Raw genomic sequence first — 15,377 nt, forward strand, 5'->3', positions numbered from 1 at the left:
TTTGTAGGAACTCTCGTTATGCTTTTGATAAATGTACCGGTTTTGTTTGCCTCTCTTTTGGTTGAGGATTAACGAGTAAAGATTTAATTTAATTTACCCATTGAACGATGTGTATTTATTTAAATTGTCTAGTCCATCTAACATCTTTTTGCTTCCTTTTTCAGTAATTTTTCGCTTTCAGATGTTGACCTTTCCTGTTTCAAACAGTTATGTCTTTGTATCGTTGTGTTAATAAATTTTGTGAAGAAAATCTCGACTACAACCCCGGTGTTGCAAATGAAGTAATCTTAAATGATAGAGAAAAAGAAATCCCTTTCAATGCTAGAATTCTACTCACCTGTGGACACTCTATCTGTGAAAAATGTATTTATGGTATTGCTGTCAAGAATCAAAATTTTTACAAATGTGATGATTGTGGTAAAACAACAAGCTTCTCCCAGCGAACCATTGATAAAGTTAGAAATAATAAGCCAAAATTGAATCCTATTGTTCGTTGGAATGAAGATGGAGCAGATGATCTCAACTATGAAGCATTTTCAATTGGTGCTGCCTTTAATTCAGGACGAATCTCGGTTTCATCTACTCCTGTCGTTGATCTTGATGGTAAGTATTCATTGGTATTTCACCAATTCATATTTCATCTGCATGATTCAAACTCGTTCTATCTATTTCCCATTTCTATGCATAATTTTAAAAGAATTGGGACAGGCGGAAATACCTACCATTTCAGTACATTCATATCGAGATGAGCCCGAAGTCACTTCTATTCCTGCCAAAATCTCTAATGCTCCAGATAATTTCAAAGCAATTATTAACGATGCTGTTTCCATGTATCGTCTGTGTGGTAAATCTTTAAAGCATTTGTTTGACGCAAAGGCTGCTGTTAATAAGAAGTATGTCTCAACGAAAGAAGCTATTAGAAAAAGATTTCATATATTGCATGGCTTATTACAGCTTCAAGAAGCCAATCTTGTTAAAGAACTTAAAAAGTCTAAAAATAATAATATCAAAACATTGGCAGCCAAGGAGAAAGAAGTCGATGGAGTACGTAGTCATCTCAAAAACCAAATTTTACGATCCCCTCAATTCGCCTTCATTCAATCGGGTAATCCGGTGAAACATGAAATCGCTTCTATTCGCCCTAAACGACTCAAAATTGAAAGAGTTGACGAGATTCCAGATTATTTGTCTAGTTTGAATAAGCCGCATGATGAAATACGAGAGACCATCGTAAAGTTAACTGACTTTAGTAAAGCTGTTAATTTTGAAGTGAAGATTGCATTTGCTCCTCTTATATCTACTCCAGGGGCTTATAATACTCCTAATACACCTAATACTCCTGCTGTACATGAACTCAACATATCGAGAAAGTCTGCTCAAACGTCAATAATGCATATACCTTTTATAAAACAACAACTTGCTACTATCCATGATGTAAAAGATTCTGGATACTTTGACGCTCATTTGCCAATAGATAAATCGGCTTCTTCATCCCTTAACAAAGCAATTAACAGCCGAATTTCCGTTTTCCTCCATCCACCAATCAGTTCAAAAATCAAACCACAAAGCTCTTATATTGTCTGGCATGATCAAAAAAAAGAATGGGTTCGTGCAAAGCTAACGCGTTTGGAAGAATGTCCAGACAAATCTGAAAAAGAAAACTTTTGTTTATTGCCACACAGTTTTAAGCCAAAAAGAGCTGCGGTTTTGTTGACTGATTATAATAATGAGATTTATAAAACACGTCTAGAAAATCTGCGTGAATCTACTGCTGAATTAAGTGACATCAATATTTATCCTAGGCTGCTCAAAGTTTGGAAATGTCGCTTACAAAATGTCCAAGCTGACTCCTCTGCTTTCAGAAAGTACGTTCTTCAATTTTGCCCAAACAATATCACAGTTAAATTATTGATACTATCTGAACCAAATAGTGAAACTTATACTTACGATGTGGATGTAGTTCATAATATCAGTGAACCCTGTAGTCACCAGCCTACCTTGATTGAGTATTTAATTTATGCAAATGTTGCTAAACTGAGAGACGGAAGAGCATTCCCTTACAGAGATCCACATCTTCTCAAAAATTTCAAAGAACCACCGGGTTTCAGCCCTGGTCCTGCTCATTCCGTTGATGTTACGTACATAAAAACCCCAAATCACTTTTATGTCAATAGTGCTCGAGAAAGACAAGAAATTGATAATTTAGAGGCAAAACTGGCTGATAAATATAAAGATCCAATATTGAGTGTCGCATATCGTCTATATTACCCCAGAGTTGGCTTTCCATGTGCGGCTCGTTGTGCATTGTTTTTTGATAAAAACAAAAAGGAGAAAACGTTTCGTCGTGGCTCTATAACAAGTATTGAAAAGAAAAGCGATGGTTCAGCTGAAAGAATTGTCTTTTATGCTGTTGATTATGGAGAGCATGTTAACGTTACCTTTTCAGACCTTCGAATTATTCCAGAATCATTTGTGAAATTTCCTATACAAGCATTTAAATGTTCTCTCGCCAATATTCAGCCTAAGGTCGGATCATGGGGTGCAAATGCAATCAAAGAATTTCAAAGTTATTTCCAAGCAGTAAATATACTGACCAGTATTATCGTGGTAGATAAATCTGCTGAAATGCATAATGTAATTCTGACGATACACAATTTTCATGGTGACGAAGATGGTATTATAAATGATATTCTCATTAAAAATGGATTCGCTGTAAAGCCGACTCCTGTTCTACGCACTAACAATGATGCAAACAACACTAATCCTTTAGCTAGTCGATCTTCACCAAATCGAGTAAATAAGTACAATTTCAGTTGTTATAATTTACTTCGTGAAATGGTGAGCAAATTCAAAAGATATCATCTTACTACAATTGACTCATTGATTCAAGTGAGAGTTACCAGTTTCAACTCGCCTGGATCTTTCTTTATCCAAATTAATTCTCCTGAAGTACGTACTGACATTGGAAATTTCATGAAACGTTTAGATGAAGAATACTCAGGAGTTGACGTTACTACTCCAAATTCATCAGCTTATCAAGGTTTTCCAGTTGGCGAAGTATGCATGTATCTATACAGACCAAAACACTTACATTCAGCTATATGGAGGCGAGGATTAGTACAAGAGTTTATTGGCGGAGGGTTACAACAATCTTCATCAGACCCAAGGGCAAAAAACCAAGTTACTGGAGATTCAAAATACAAGTTAAGAGATCGAGATTTCGGGATTGATGTTGAAATTCAACGAAAATATATGCGTTGTATTCCTCCTTCACACCATTTACGCAGAGACGGTGAAAAATGTATTGAATGTTTCATCGCTGGTATAAAACCTGCTGATAACACTTGGTCATCTCGAGCAATTGAACACTGCAAAGAGATTTTAGCTAAACCAACCATCGAATTATTCATCAAAATAGAAGATATTTTAGATGAAAATCAGCCTCAAAAGATACCTGTTGATTTAATTTTTAAAACTCACGAAGCGCCTTCTATTTTTGAACCAGCTGAAGATCACTATTTTTCTTTAAGATATGAACTTATCGAATGCAATTTTGCTCGAATGCTCAGGTAACCCATTTTTGAATTAAATTTATATTTCATTTATTTTCAATGTTTTTCATGCTTTATAAATATTTCACATTATATTCCTATTGATTTCATTAAATGTTTATATTTCTGTTTGCAAATTATATCTTGTCTGTATCTTATCTAAATCTATTTTATTTTCTTTGCATTCAGTGATGAATTACAGTACGACAAAGAAATTGAGGCTGATGATGATTCCAAATATATCGATAGAAAAATGCCGCAACATTTTTCAGACGATTCATCAATAAGTACTCTTAAATTAGGGTATTATAGTGACGATCAGGCGACTGAAGCAATTAAATATATGGAAGCTGAAAAACCCGCCTCAGCAGACTTTAGTGCTATTTGTACTTCTGTCGATGAGGGGCCTGCCATTTGGTTTACAATCAAAAGTGATTCACCTAAGGATCCGAACATTGGTACAATAAATAAGGTCATACTACGTGCTTTGATTCAAAAAGAAAAATTTGAAACTTTCAAAGGAAATGCTGATATTGGACGAGCCTGCATTGTTTATAATGATAATAGATGGTGGAGAGGAACAATACAGGAAAATATTGGGAATAAAATAAATGTTTTATATATAGATACAGGAGCTAAAAGAGATCATTTCATTGAAGATCTGAGCTCTGAAATTTTCTGTGAAGGGATTCCTGGTTTGGCCTTGTTCGGTAAATTGTACAAATGTGTAACTTTCTCCAAAAGACCACGAGGTGCTCAATTATTAAAAAGTTATCTTAATGAACATGTTTCTGGTAAAGTTATCAGAGTTCATTGGGAGGTCAGTATATGATTTATAAATTTTTGATGATTTCTAAATTGCTAAATTTCTAATTTTTTTTCTCATAGAATTTCAAATCTGATCGTGATATGCTAATATCAGTTGAACTGGAAGAAGAAAATAGTGATTTAAAAAGCCAATTACTTGCTTACGATCTCATAGAAGAAACAGAAGAAGTGCTGGAGGATCATCCTCATTATATTCAAACATCGCTCAAGTTGATGGAAAAGAGTCAATACAGTTTTCCTAGTTATGAGTTTTCGCCGGATATATTTTATCCTGTGATTATAGGTGATTTGGCCGTTGAAAATTATTTATGCTTACAGTTAACATGGTTTACAAATGTCGATTCTGCTGAAAAAGAGGATATCAATGATCTTTGTAACAAATTTGTACAAGATGAAGATCGTATCAAAGCGGAATATCGGGGTTTCCAAAAAGCTGTTGATTTTCCCGTTGGTAAGTATTATAATATTATAATATTTTTATTTTTGAAAATTCTGTATTCTCAAATTTATTTGTATTTTAAGGTTCCTCGTGCTGTGCTCTTTGGAATGGTGAATGGTTTAGAGGAATTGTTAGTGACGTAGTTGAGACTCGAGCGCAATACAAAGTTTTTTTCGTCGATTGGGGAAACTCTGATATAATTAAATTACAAGAGTAAGGATATTAAATTAAATTGTTTAGTTTATTGTTGATAATTCATTAATACTCCTTAAACTTTCTTTCAGCATGAGAATAATACCAGATGATCTTTCACTCAGAGGTCGTCCTATTTTTGGTTTCTTTGTGCGCCTATCAAACATCAGACCTGCTAGAAATGGTATCTGGACAAAGCGATTATTTGATATGATGAAAAGGGCAGTGGAGGATTCTGCTGGTTCCAGTTACGTGATTAAAGTTAAAGTTTGTAATCATTTTACAAAGTTTGAGTGAACATTTTAACATTGATTCTATCTTAATAATTATTTTTATTTTTATTTAGTCTATGCGAATGCCGTTTGATGTAGAATTATGGATTGCAGATGATGATCAAAGGCCTGTTGAACTTCTCTTCCAGAATCTAATAGAAGATGGGCATTTGGAAACCTGTTGAAGAAAAAATGAATTTCAAGAAAATTTATTCATAAAACTAATGAATTTATTTTCTCTGCCATTTTTTCATTTCTTTTTAATGTTGTTTAAAATAGTCATTTATATTCTCGCCATTTTATACTTGAGTATTAATCATTCCATTAATAAAAGTCAATCATTCATAACATTGATTTTTTCAATATATTTAATTTTTTGGATTGCGAAACGAATGAAATTAAGATATGAATGATATAAAGAATAGATTTGTGATTTCATCAGACATCTCTCTTTTTGTAATGAAAGTAAAACAATTACGCCAGAATTATGAACTTTTTCATATTGTGGCTACCATTTGTGCTTAATCGAGTTAACAAGTAAATTAATTCTAAAATGAATATCTGGACAAGTTGGAATAAAATATGGCTTTAATTAGGTGGATAAACTAGCAACAAAAGCGAGGTTATCAATGATAATCAAAGTCACTTTTGATTTAAATTGAGAAATCAAAGGTTCAACTTCTTTTCTACCTGAAAACAATTTCTCTCAAAGTGTAATACTTTACTATGTATCTACCGGCGATTTTTCTAGCTTTATCAGCCTTTTTCATTGAATTAGGGTTGAACGGACCGGTAAGTTTCTGTGATGATTAATATGCTTTAATTCAACTGTTTTATTTCTATTGATTTAGATTACAGTTTTAAGTGGTGTACTTTTAACGGAATCTCTTCTCCGGGAAAATGAATGTACAATGTCCGATGGAAGACCTGGAAGCTGCAAAATCCTTTCAATTGAGAAATGTTCAACATTAAAAGTTAATGAACCGTTGAAGAAATGTAACAAAAACAATTTACCGTTCTCATTTAACCCAGTTTGCTGTCCTTTCAGTAGTAAGCCAGGAGTCCTCCCAACATCACCTAATAAAGGTAACTCCTCAAACGATTACATAATTTTTGTTTATTCAATGAAAATAGATGATAATATTCAGCCTGTTTCTATTTCCATCACAGGTTGCGGAAACCAGCCAAGTATTAAAGCGATTGTTGGTGGTCAAGTTGTTAATCCTCGTAATAAGTATCCATGGATGGTTGGCTTAATGTCAAAATCATATAATCGATTCCGCTTGATTTGTGGTGGTGCCCTGATTAATGAGAAATTTGTACTAACAGCCGCTCATTGCGTTACACGAACGTCAGGAAAAGTCAAGCCTACTGAATTACGAGTAAAATTGGGATCATTTGATATCAATGAATCGGGTAGTTTACTTGAAATTGAAGCTGTCTATCCACATGAAGAGTACAAATTCTGGCTTGCCTATCATGACATTGCCTTGATTAAATTGAAAAAACCTGTTAAAATGGACGACGTTCTAGAGCCAATTTGTTTACCTCCATTCGATACTAAGAAAAAACTCGATACCAAAGAAATGGTTGGCTCACCAGTTACCGTTGCTGGCTGGGGAACAACATCTTATGAAGGTAAAATAGTTAAAAGGAGTTGATTCACTGATATTTATCGATACACATATATTTCACTTTATCATTTAGGATCGACATCAAAGTTATTAAGAGAAGTAACTGTAACTATTCAAGATCGAGACGAATGTAGCCGTAATTATACTAAAATGGACGGAGCTAAATCCGTTTTACCTGATGGAGTAAATGAAGGTTTTCTTTGTGCCAGTGAAGAAGGCAAAGACTCTTGCCAGGTATTATTCGAGTGGAAACATTTAAATTTTACTCGAGTTTATTTGAAAAATGAACTTTACTAATCTTTACTTTTCTCTAACTTCTAACAGGGTGATTCTGGTGGACCTTTAATGTATACTGATCCAAAAACTGGTCTAGTTAGCCAAATTGGTGTCGTTTCATTTGGTTACAAATGTGCTGAATCAGGTTTTCCTGGAGTTTACACCAATGTCGCTCATTATTTGAAATGGATTGGAAGCCATATTGAAGATTATAATGTTTGAACTAGTAAAATAAAGTTCAAATAGATAACAATAATAATTTCTAATTAAAGTAACCTTTGTTTTCAAACAATTATGCTTTTTCATATCAAATGCACTCAACACACATTTTCTTGGTTTGCGATGTTAATTTTTGAATAATTAGGTAGATTAGACTACTTGCACAGAATAGTTAAATATGTAAATAAGTCATTGACGAACACAATCTGTTGTTAAATAACCAGGTAAACACTTGGTTATCAACTTTTTTCAGAAAAAACAGAAAAACATTTTCAAATATGTTCCAATTTAAGAGTAATAGACCCCTTATAATAATCCTAACTCACATAATTACCTCAGACGATATAAAATATGCCTAAAGAAATCGGCAAAAAGCTCTTGAATTATCATAATCCGAATTAATCTGATGTTATCTTTAGTTGAATTCAGACTCTTTGAAGATTGAAGTATTCAAAATCTCAATTTTCTTATTATTTGTTCTTCTAAGGTAACAATAATCGTTTTTTGAGAAATTATCTATGAAAAATTGTAATTATCGCTTCTATCAGTAATATTTTTAGCGTGATGATTGATATTATGTTCAATCTGAGTTTTCAAACCATTGGTAAAAACCGCGGAAAATTTAGGCCCAGCCTCCTCTGTCTTTTTGTTTGTGTTTTCAAGTTTACGTGTCTTTCACAAAATTTTGTGAATTTATGATATTATTTAATCAACAATTTATTTATCATCATGATCTTTATCCTGTTGTAAACTAAACTATGCTTATAAATCTGCTGTTCGTCATCAATTCTATCTGAATGAGGCAAAGTACTTAACTTATGTGTTGTGTGTTCACTATACCATTTTTCCTCTTATTCACTATGCACCAATTTAATTATATATGGTATTCTTAACGCTGTTAAGTTTCGTTAGTTCTGTTCAATATTCGGTTGTGTGAATAATCTTTCATCAATATCCTAGTAATAACTTCAATTCATTCCATTCAATTTCGTGTCATTTACTTTGGTTACCATAGCTATAAACAAATACTAAAGGTAAGCTTAGCAATCAATGGTAAACATTGTTTGAATGAAATATTTTTCAACACAAAACCGGCAATACATTTAAAGTTATACTGTTATTGAATTCTCTAATTGATTCACTGTTTTTTTATTTAGGATAAATATGTATTGGATCAAAGAATCAGGAACCAATTGGTTACAATCATTCGTCATTAACATTGTTAAAAGAGGTAAACTTCCGCGGCATATCGCCTTCATCATGGATGGTAATAGGCGATATGCCAAGAAAAATCATCTTGCTCGGTCAACTGGCCATCTTCATGGTTTCGATACTCTTTCTAAAGTAGGTTTGTATATCAAGTAAATTAGCCATCCAATATTATTCAATATGTTATACTGTAGTAAATTTATTTTATTTTATTTTTCCACACGATTCTTTCAGATTCTTGGTTGGTGTAAAGCTTTAGATGTAAAGGAGATAACTATATTCGCTTTCAGCTTTGAAAATTTCAAACGAAGCCAAGAGGAGGTTGATGATTTGATGGAAATTTCAAGAGAAAAATTTGACCTTATGATTAAAGAAATGTGAGTTTAATCTCTATGCCATTTTGGCCATAATTGCAATCGAGTGCAACTTAATTTAGACATTCTCTCTTCTGTTTCTCTACTCCAGTGATAAGATCAATGAACATGGTATTTGTGTAAGATTTTGGGGAGAGCTTGAACTTCTTCCAGATGACATTCAAGAAAGGTTCACGTTCATAATGTCAGCGACTCGTGACAATAAAAGGTAAATATCCTTGATTTATTGAAATGTATCTTTATTAATCGAAATTTTTTCATTTTCTCATTCCAGAGCTTACTTAAATGTTTGTTTTGCATATTCATCGCGATGTGAAATTGTTGGTGCAATGAATAAAATAAAAGACGAAGTTGTAAATACGAAATTAAAAATTAGGTATGAAAATTATTAACCATTATTGCTTTATAGCTAAATTTTAATCATGATATCGTTTTCTTTCCGCAGTGATATCAATGAAAATTTAATAACCGATTACCTTTACTCTGCTGGTAGCCAACCGCCTGATTTGTTGATAAGAACTTCTGGTGTAGTTCGATTAAGTGACTTTTTATTGTGGCAATCAAGTTTCACTATCAATGCCTTTGTCGATGTACTATGGCCAGAGTTTTCTTTCTGGGATTTAATAGGATGTTTATTGAATTATCAAAGATACGAAGCTCAAGTTAACCAGGCTCGAAGGACATATCTATCAAAGAAAATTTTACCTGAAAAAAGTGTAACAAAGAAACTTCCGTGTCAAGTCAACAATTAATCATAATCAGAGTTGCTTGTTTTTTTTCAATTCAATAAGCGTGTGATTTTGTGCAGTTTGGAGAAACCTGTAAAGAATGATTAAGGTCAAGTCATGTTAGGTTAACCGAATTGCAATTGTTACTTGTCAGAATCAGAATGTAATAACATGAAGAAGAAAAGGAAGAGCAAAAGAAGTAAAAAAGTCATCATGTGTGTTATGATGAGACTTTATCTACTGATTGTTACCGGTTAGCTTGTGTGTGAGTGTCCTATAAAAAAATGATTATGATGAGTTGTAATTCTTTTGATCTTTCTCTTCTTTCCTTATTGTTGTCATCTTATTCAGAAATATATATTTATATATTTATTTTTGTATTGAAACGCTAAGGGAAGAAGCCAAACGTTGTTTGAGCAGAGTTTTAAGCCAATTGTAATGTCAATAGATAACAAAAATTTACCATTTGATGATTGTGATGAAATAATGATTTATTATGATCATGAATATGCAATTACTTCCTAAGAAATTTACTTTCAACTAATTATTCAGAATATAATTTACTCAGGATAATGAATAAATTCCAAAGTGTAAAATTTAGCGTTGAAACGCACACGTTTAATGAAAATTATTGTAATGATAAACTCAATTTTATATTTTTAATCGACTTGATCATCATTACCAGTGAAACAAACCCCTTTATCATTTGGTATCAAATTATTAACACAAACAATGCTGAATTAGGAAGGCAGAAAAAGGAGTAAAAAGTAAATTAGTTCACACTATTTGAATTGACGTATTTTGATTGCATTTTGTTAAAAATTAGCTTTTGAATGTTCTTTTCATTATTATCAGCATTACTGTTATAACAATTATTGATTAATTGAACAATTGAATGTTTCTGACCAAACAATTTACACCTAGTTACACAGCTCTTTTATGGTTCAGCTTTTGAATTAGACTCTGCGTGAATCCCAGTTTATTTAAAAGCAACTTTTCCGATAAGCCACAGACTTGACTTATTTAATGGCCTTTTCGTATTTTATTGAATTTGGCAATTCCCGTTTGAAAATTCAAGCAATTTATATCCATAATACTTTTGAAATGACCATTAAATAGACAACCGAATTAGAAAAAAAAACTGGAATTCAAAAGTCCATCTCAAAAATACCCACTCTAAACCTTGGAAAAGCTTAAGGGAGGAAATTAAACGAAAATGGGGAAATAAGAAAGAAGGAAAGTTAATTAGAGAAAGGGTTAATAAAATGGATAGAGGGAGAGCTGAAATTAATCAAATGTTTGCTTCAATTCAGATTTGATGACAATTTTGTGGTGAGGTCAATTAAAAAGCCAATAACCACTTGAACCATATAACAGTCAATCAACATTCAATTTTATGTTTTTAGGGGGCGAGCGAGCATAAACATGATTAAGGTAAAAAAGTAATGATAATTGGAAACATTGTTATGTTAAGAGGCATCAGAATTATTATTATTATTTATGGCAACAGCCAAAAGAGAAAACAAGTATAATAAGCAATAATAATAATAATCACCATCACCATCATCATCATCGTAATTATGATAATAATAATAATAATTTAGGTTTTTTTTTGTATTTCATTTATTATCTAGTTTTGGTAATTGAAACACTTTTCTCAAATTTAAGAAATGTGTTCAAAAATTAGGATCCATATTTATAATTATGATGATAATGACGGTGATGGTGAAGATGATCATGATGAAGATGGTAATGAAGATGAAAATGTGATGTTTATGGTGACCGGCAGAGAAAAAAGAAAGACAGAGACTGAGGAGGGTAGAGAAGGGAAGAATCGAAAGAAAGGGTGATGATAAAATGAAAAGATTATGTGATTTGTTATCTTGAAAAGCGTTTAATCGCTCTCAAAAGAAAAGTGAGAGAAAATAGAAATGAAGAGAAAAAACATTCAAACTTAAAGTTGTTTGTTTGCTTGGTGTTGTTGGTTGTTGTTGGTTTGTTGTAGTTTGATGATAAGTATGATGAAGGTAACGATGATTATGATGATGAAGATGCGTGCTCACTGGTTTTAGTTTTGTTTTTGATGATTATTGTTGATGTAATTTCGAAATCTGCCAAAATGAGCTGAAGCACATAGTGTTTTTTCCTAGTGACTATTGATAGATAGTCAGAGGGGTTGAGAGTGGTTACAATTGTGTTGAATACAATTATGTTTTTTTATACATGGTAACATTGGATTCAAGTGTCATTAAGCAGATTACAGATTTGATTCTCCTTCAAACAGTTAACGGCCGCCTGTGGCCCCGGTTGCAGCTACATTTTGCGATGAAGAAGTTCCAGCTATGGTGGCAGCGGCTTTCTGCTTCAACATTGTCCAATCGAAAATATAATCATATGAGTGGTTTAAGGTACGAAATAGTATGCGGAATAGTTGACGAAGATACATATAATCGGGTGCCTCCTCAAATCGTAAGCCTCGACAATATGACAAATACATAGAAAACTCGGCTGGGAAACCTATAGATAGAGAAAAGGCTCAATTAAAATCTTTTCATGAATATACTTAATACTTGGAAAGGGTCAAATGGAAGCTGTATCTGATTCATAGCAACAGTAGATACAGCAATATAGAATTTTAGAAAATCTACTAACCTTTACATAGCATTTCAATAGATGTTGACATCTTTTTTTCGGAGATTTTTTCATACTTTTGTTTTTTAGTGGCTGCCTTGAGACCTTGCCACGGTAGTGACCCTCGATTGAAATACATCAGCACATAGCCCAAAGATTCCATGTCGTCTCGACGACTTTGCTCAATTCCTAAAAGGTTGAAAAGGCCAAAGTTAGTTTAAGCATTTACAGTAAAACAAGAGTTCAAACAGCAAAGGTCTTCCATAAAATGCTATGATTAACTTAGGAGAGGCCGGAATGAAGAAAGGAGGGAACGATAAACATAACGTCATGGACAGTAATACGGATTAAAATTACAAACAAAAGACAGATTGGAAGCCAAAGTTGAATGAAATTTAAAGCTAATCTGAAATAAATGTAAAATATGTATACTGTCAATTTGAATTGACGAATTGACTGCTTTGACGTTTAGTTTAGTCGTTTCGTCCCTTCAAGGCCTCAAGGACTATCTCAACAAAAAAAGGCAATGGAAATGAAAATAAAACTATTGTCAATTGAGATCAGTGTACTCAAAATGTATTGCACTGGAAAAACCTAAGTAAACAGGTGTAAAAGACCTTGCTGTATGATGTTTTGTAATTGGACTTACCGAGATGAGCGTTTATTGAGGCATACCGAGCTGTACCCGTCAAATTTTTGTCTTCTCGATAAGCAATATGTTGCCGAGATCGGCTATCTCTATATTTTTTTGCCAAACCAAAGTCAATGAGAAACAATTTATTACAATGACGACCTATTCCCATAAGAAAATTATCAGGTTTAATATCCCTATGAATGAAATTCTTGTTGTGCACGAACTCAATTCTTCCTATCATTTGATCAGCAAGCATGAGAACAGTTTTCATAGTAAAACGACGGGAGCAGAAATTGAATAAATCCTCTAATGAAGGACCTAAGAGATCCATTACTAGGACATTGTAATCTCGTTCTTGGCCATACCTGAAACAATTAAAAGAAGAATCATGTAAGAAATTAGATTAGATGAGAAAACAAAGGGATGGAAAGAGGAAGAGAGAGAGAGATATACGAATAGTGAGACGGAGTGAAGAGAAATGTTTATGTTCATGTTCGTTCGTTAGGTAGGTCATCGAAAGAGGTAGTGGGAAGAAATGATTGTGATGATTATTTCATCACAGTGAGAAAGACCACACAGGCAAAAGGGACGAGTGAGCAAGATGAATATGGGGATGAAAGAGGGAGAAAAGGATGATAGAAGGTTGATAGAGAAGATGATGAAAAAAGTGAGCTAGGAGAAGAAAAATAAGGCAGAGCAACGAAGGTAAAGCTAGGTAAGATGTGAGGAGGAGGTTAAGGTTAATGAGCCAATTCAGGTTTGTTACCTGCACTAGCATCGCGAAATGATGGAATAAAAGAGAGCAAGCTAAGGGGAAGAAGAAAACAGCGAAAAAGCAGATATAAGCGAAGAAAGAAAAGGGACCAACATTCAGATGAAAACGCTTAATAGAAAGCCTTGAGAAACAGAAAGAGAGTAAGAGATTGGAAGAAAGAAGGAAAGCCTGATAAAAAAGACTGAAAACAAAGCAGACAGTAAGATAGTGAGAGAGGAAGAAAAACAAAATGAAGAGTAAAAAAGGTAGAAAGAAAAATAGAAAGATGAAATGGGAAGAAATATAATAGTTGAGTAAGAGAAGAAAGCAAAAGAAAGAGTCAAAAATAAAGAAAAGAAAGAGAAGAGAGAAAACAAGGATAGAGGGGAAAGAAAGAAAGCATATACAGTAATCCAAAAGCCCCAAATTATATATTTCTCAAAATTAAGGATTATCCAGATAAACCTTTTGTTTTAAATCCAATCCAATCCACTGGGAAGCTGGACAAAGGTCGATGAAAGGTTAGGCTTAAGGGTAAAATGATTAAAAGGGTACATAAACAAAGGGTTGAGAAACAGGGAAATGAGTAAAGCTAAAAAGCAGACTTACCATCGTATATGTGGGATGCCTACTCCACCAGCCAATACTCTATATAATTTAGATTCGTAGAGAAGCTGAGGATGTCTTGCTTTAATTGATTCCAATTTAACGGCAACTTCTTCACCATTAGTAACATTAATTCCAAGGTATATATCACCAAAGGAACCAGAACCTATTTTTCTAACTAAACGATATTTGGAACCAACAATAAAATCACTACGACTAGGTATGGTGGCCATATTTTGATTGAATGGTAAACTTTACCAGGTAAAGTATAGAAAATTTAATGAAAAGTAGAAGGCTCGACACAAGAAAAAGATGATAAGTAAGCTTACAGAAAGAGAAAAAGAAAGAGCTAGAGAGAGAAGAAAAAGATGAGATGAGACTAAGGATGAAAGAGATTTTGTAAAAAAAACTGTATAAGCACGATGAGATTTTAGAGTAAGAGACGGGAGAAAGAGGAAGATGAAAAAAGATAAGCGAGTGAGCAAGAAAAGGGGGAAAATATTACATTTGAACATGACTTTGTTACTTTGGTTACTGAAACATCAATTTTCGTAGCGGAATTTTTGACTATTTCTTATCATGTTTCAAACACAATTGGTTAATTGTTTAGCATTAAATTTATTTTTATATGCCTACTTATTCCCGCTGTTGATGATGATGATGCTGCCTTTTCATATTTTGATTGCTTCATGCTTCTTGTGATGTAATTGCTAATGATAGCATCAAATCAAATTGTTCTCTTTGTGAATTGCTTATTTTTGTTCCCCTCACCCATCAATACCTTTTTTGATAAATTTCTAGATAATCCCACTATGGCTTTATTTGATTTGGCATTTCACTCCATCATTTCAATTTAATAATTACTGAGATCTGTGGTAACCAATGAAAATACATGTGGTATACAAAATTGAAAGATTCAAATGATACAAAATCTTATGACTTTTATTAATAATAAAAGCGGTGCTCAAGTGAAAACTTGGGTTGTACCGTATTCCCCGTGAAAGTGATAACAAAATTAGATAAATAGAAT

At 33.0% G+C, this 15,377-nt stretch overlaps 4 protein-coding genes across 4 annotated transcripts; 3 read left to right on the plus strand and 1 right to left on the minus strand.

Moving 5' to 3' along the window:
* Positions 1-62: 62 nt before the first annotated feature.
* LOC107362664 (tudor domain-containing 6) lies at positions 63-5,636 on the plus strand. Its single transcript, XM_015929765.3, has 7 exons — positions 63-603; positions 698-3,569; positions 3,741-4,371; positions 4,440-4,830; positions 4,902-5,031; positions 5,103-5,277; positions 5,357-5,636. Exons 1-7 carry the CDS (start codon positions 210-212, stop codon positions 5,465-5,467), a joined length of 4,704 nt encoding a protein of 1,567 aa, XP_015785251.1. The 5' UTR covers positions 63-209; the 3' UTR covers positions 5,468-5,636.
* A 300-nt stretch (positions 5,637-5,936) lies between these two features.
* On the plus strand, positions 5,937-7,481 carry LOC107362797 (clotting factor G beta subunit-like). The gene is made up of 5 exons (XM_015929930.3): positions 5,937-6,074; positions 6,134-6,368; positions 6,453-6,920; positions 6,990-7,150; positions 7,241-7,481. Exons 1-5 carry the CDS (start codon positions 6,009-6,011, stop codon positions 7,412-7,414), a joined length of 1,104 nt encoding a protein of 367 aa, XP_015785416.1. The 5' UTR covers positions 5,937-6,008; the 3' UTR covers positions 7,415-7,481.
* A 595-nt stretch (positions 7,482-8,076) lies between these two features.
* On the plus strand, positions 8,077-10,385 carry Dhdds (Dehydrodolichyl diphosphate synthase subunit). The gene is made up of 6 exons (XM_089270430.1): positions 8,077-8,445; positions 8,569-8,755; positions 8,855-8,997; positions 9,086-9,202; positions 9,269-9,370; positions 9,440-10,385. The coding sequence occupies exons 2-6, from the start codon at positions 8,576-8,578 to the stop codon at positions 9,744-9,746; spliced, it is 849 nt and encodes a 282-aa protein (XP_089126556.1). The 5' UTR covers positions 8,077-8,445; positions 8,569-8,575; the 3' UTR covers positions 9,747-10,385.
* A 1,211-nt stretch (positions 10,386-11,596) lies between these two features.
* Positions 11,597-14,738, minus strand: CkIalpha (Casein kinase Ialpha). The gene is made up of 4 exons (XM_015929740.3): positions 14,351-14,738; positions 13,003-13,352; positions 12,375-12,542; positions 11,597-12,239 (listed from the first exon to the last, which is right to left on the minus strand). The coding sequence occupies exons 1-4, from the start codon at positions 14,578-14,580 to the stop codon at positions 12,007-12,009; spliced, it is 981 nt and encodes a 326-aa protein (XP_015785226.1). The 5' UTR covers positions 14,581-14,738; the 3' UTR covers positions 11,597-12,006.
* Positions 14,739-15,377: the final 639 nt, after the last annotated feature.

Source organism: Tetranychus urticae, chromosome 1 (genome assembly GCF_039701765.1).
Source record: "Tetranychus urticae isolate SD_2017Ah chromosome 1, NJAU_TeUrti_SD_1.0, whole genome shotgun sequence".
NCBI classification, from domain to species: domain Eukaryota; kingdom Metazoa; phylum Arthropoda; class Arachnida; order Trombidiformes; family Tetranychidae; genus Tetranychus; species Tetranychus urticae.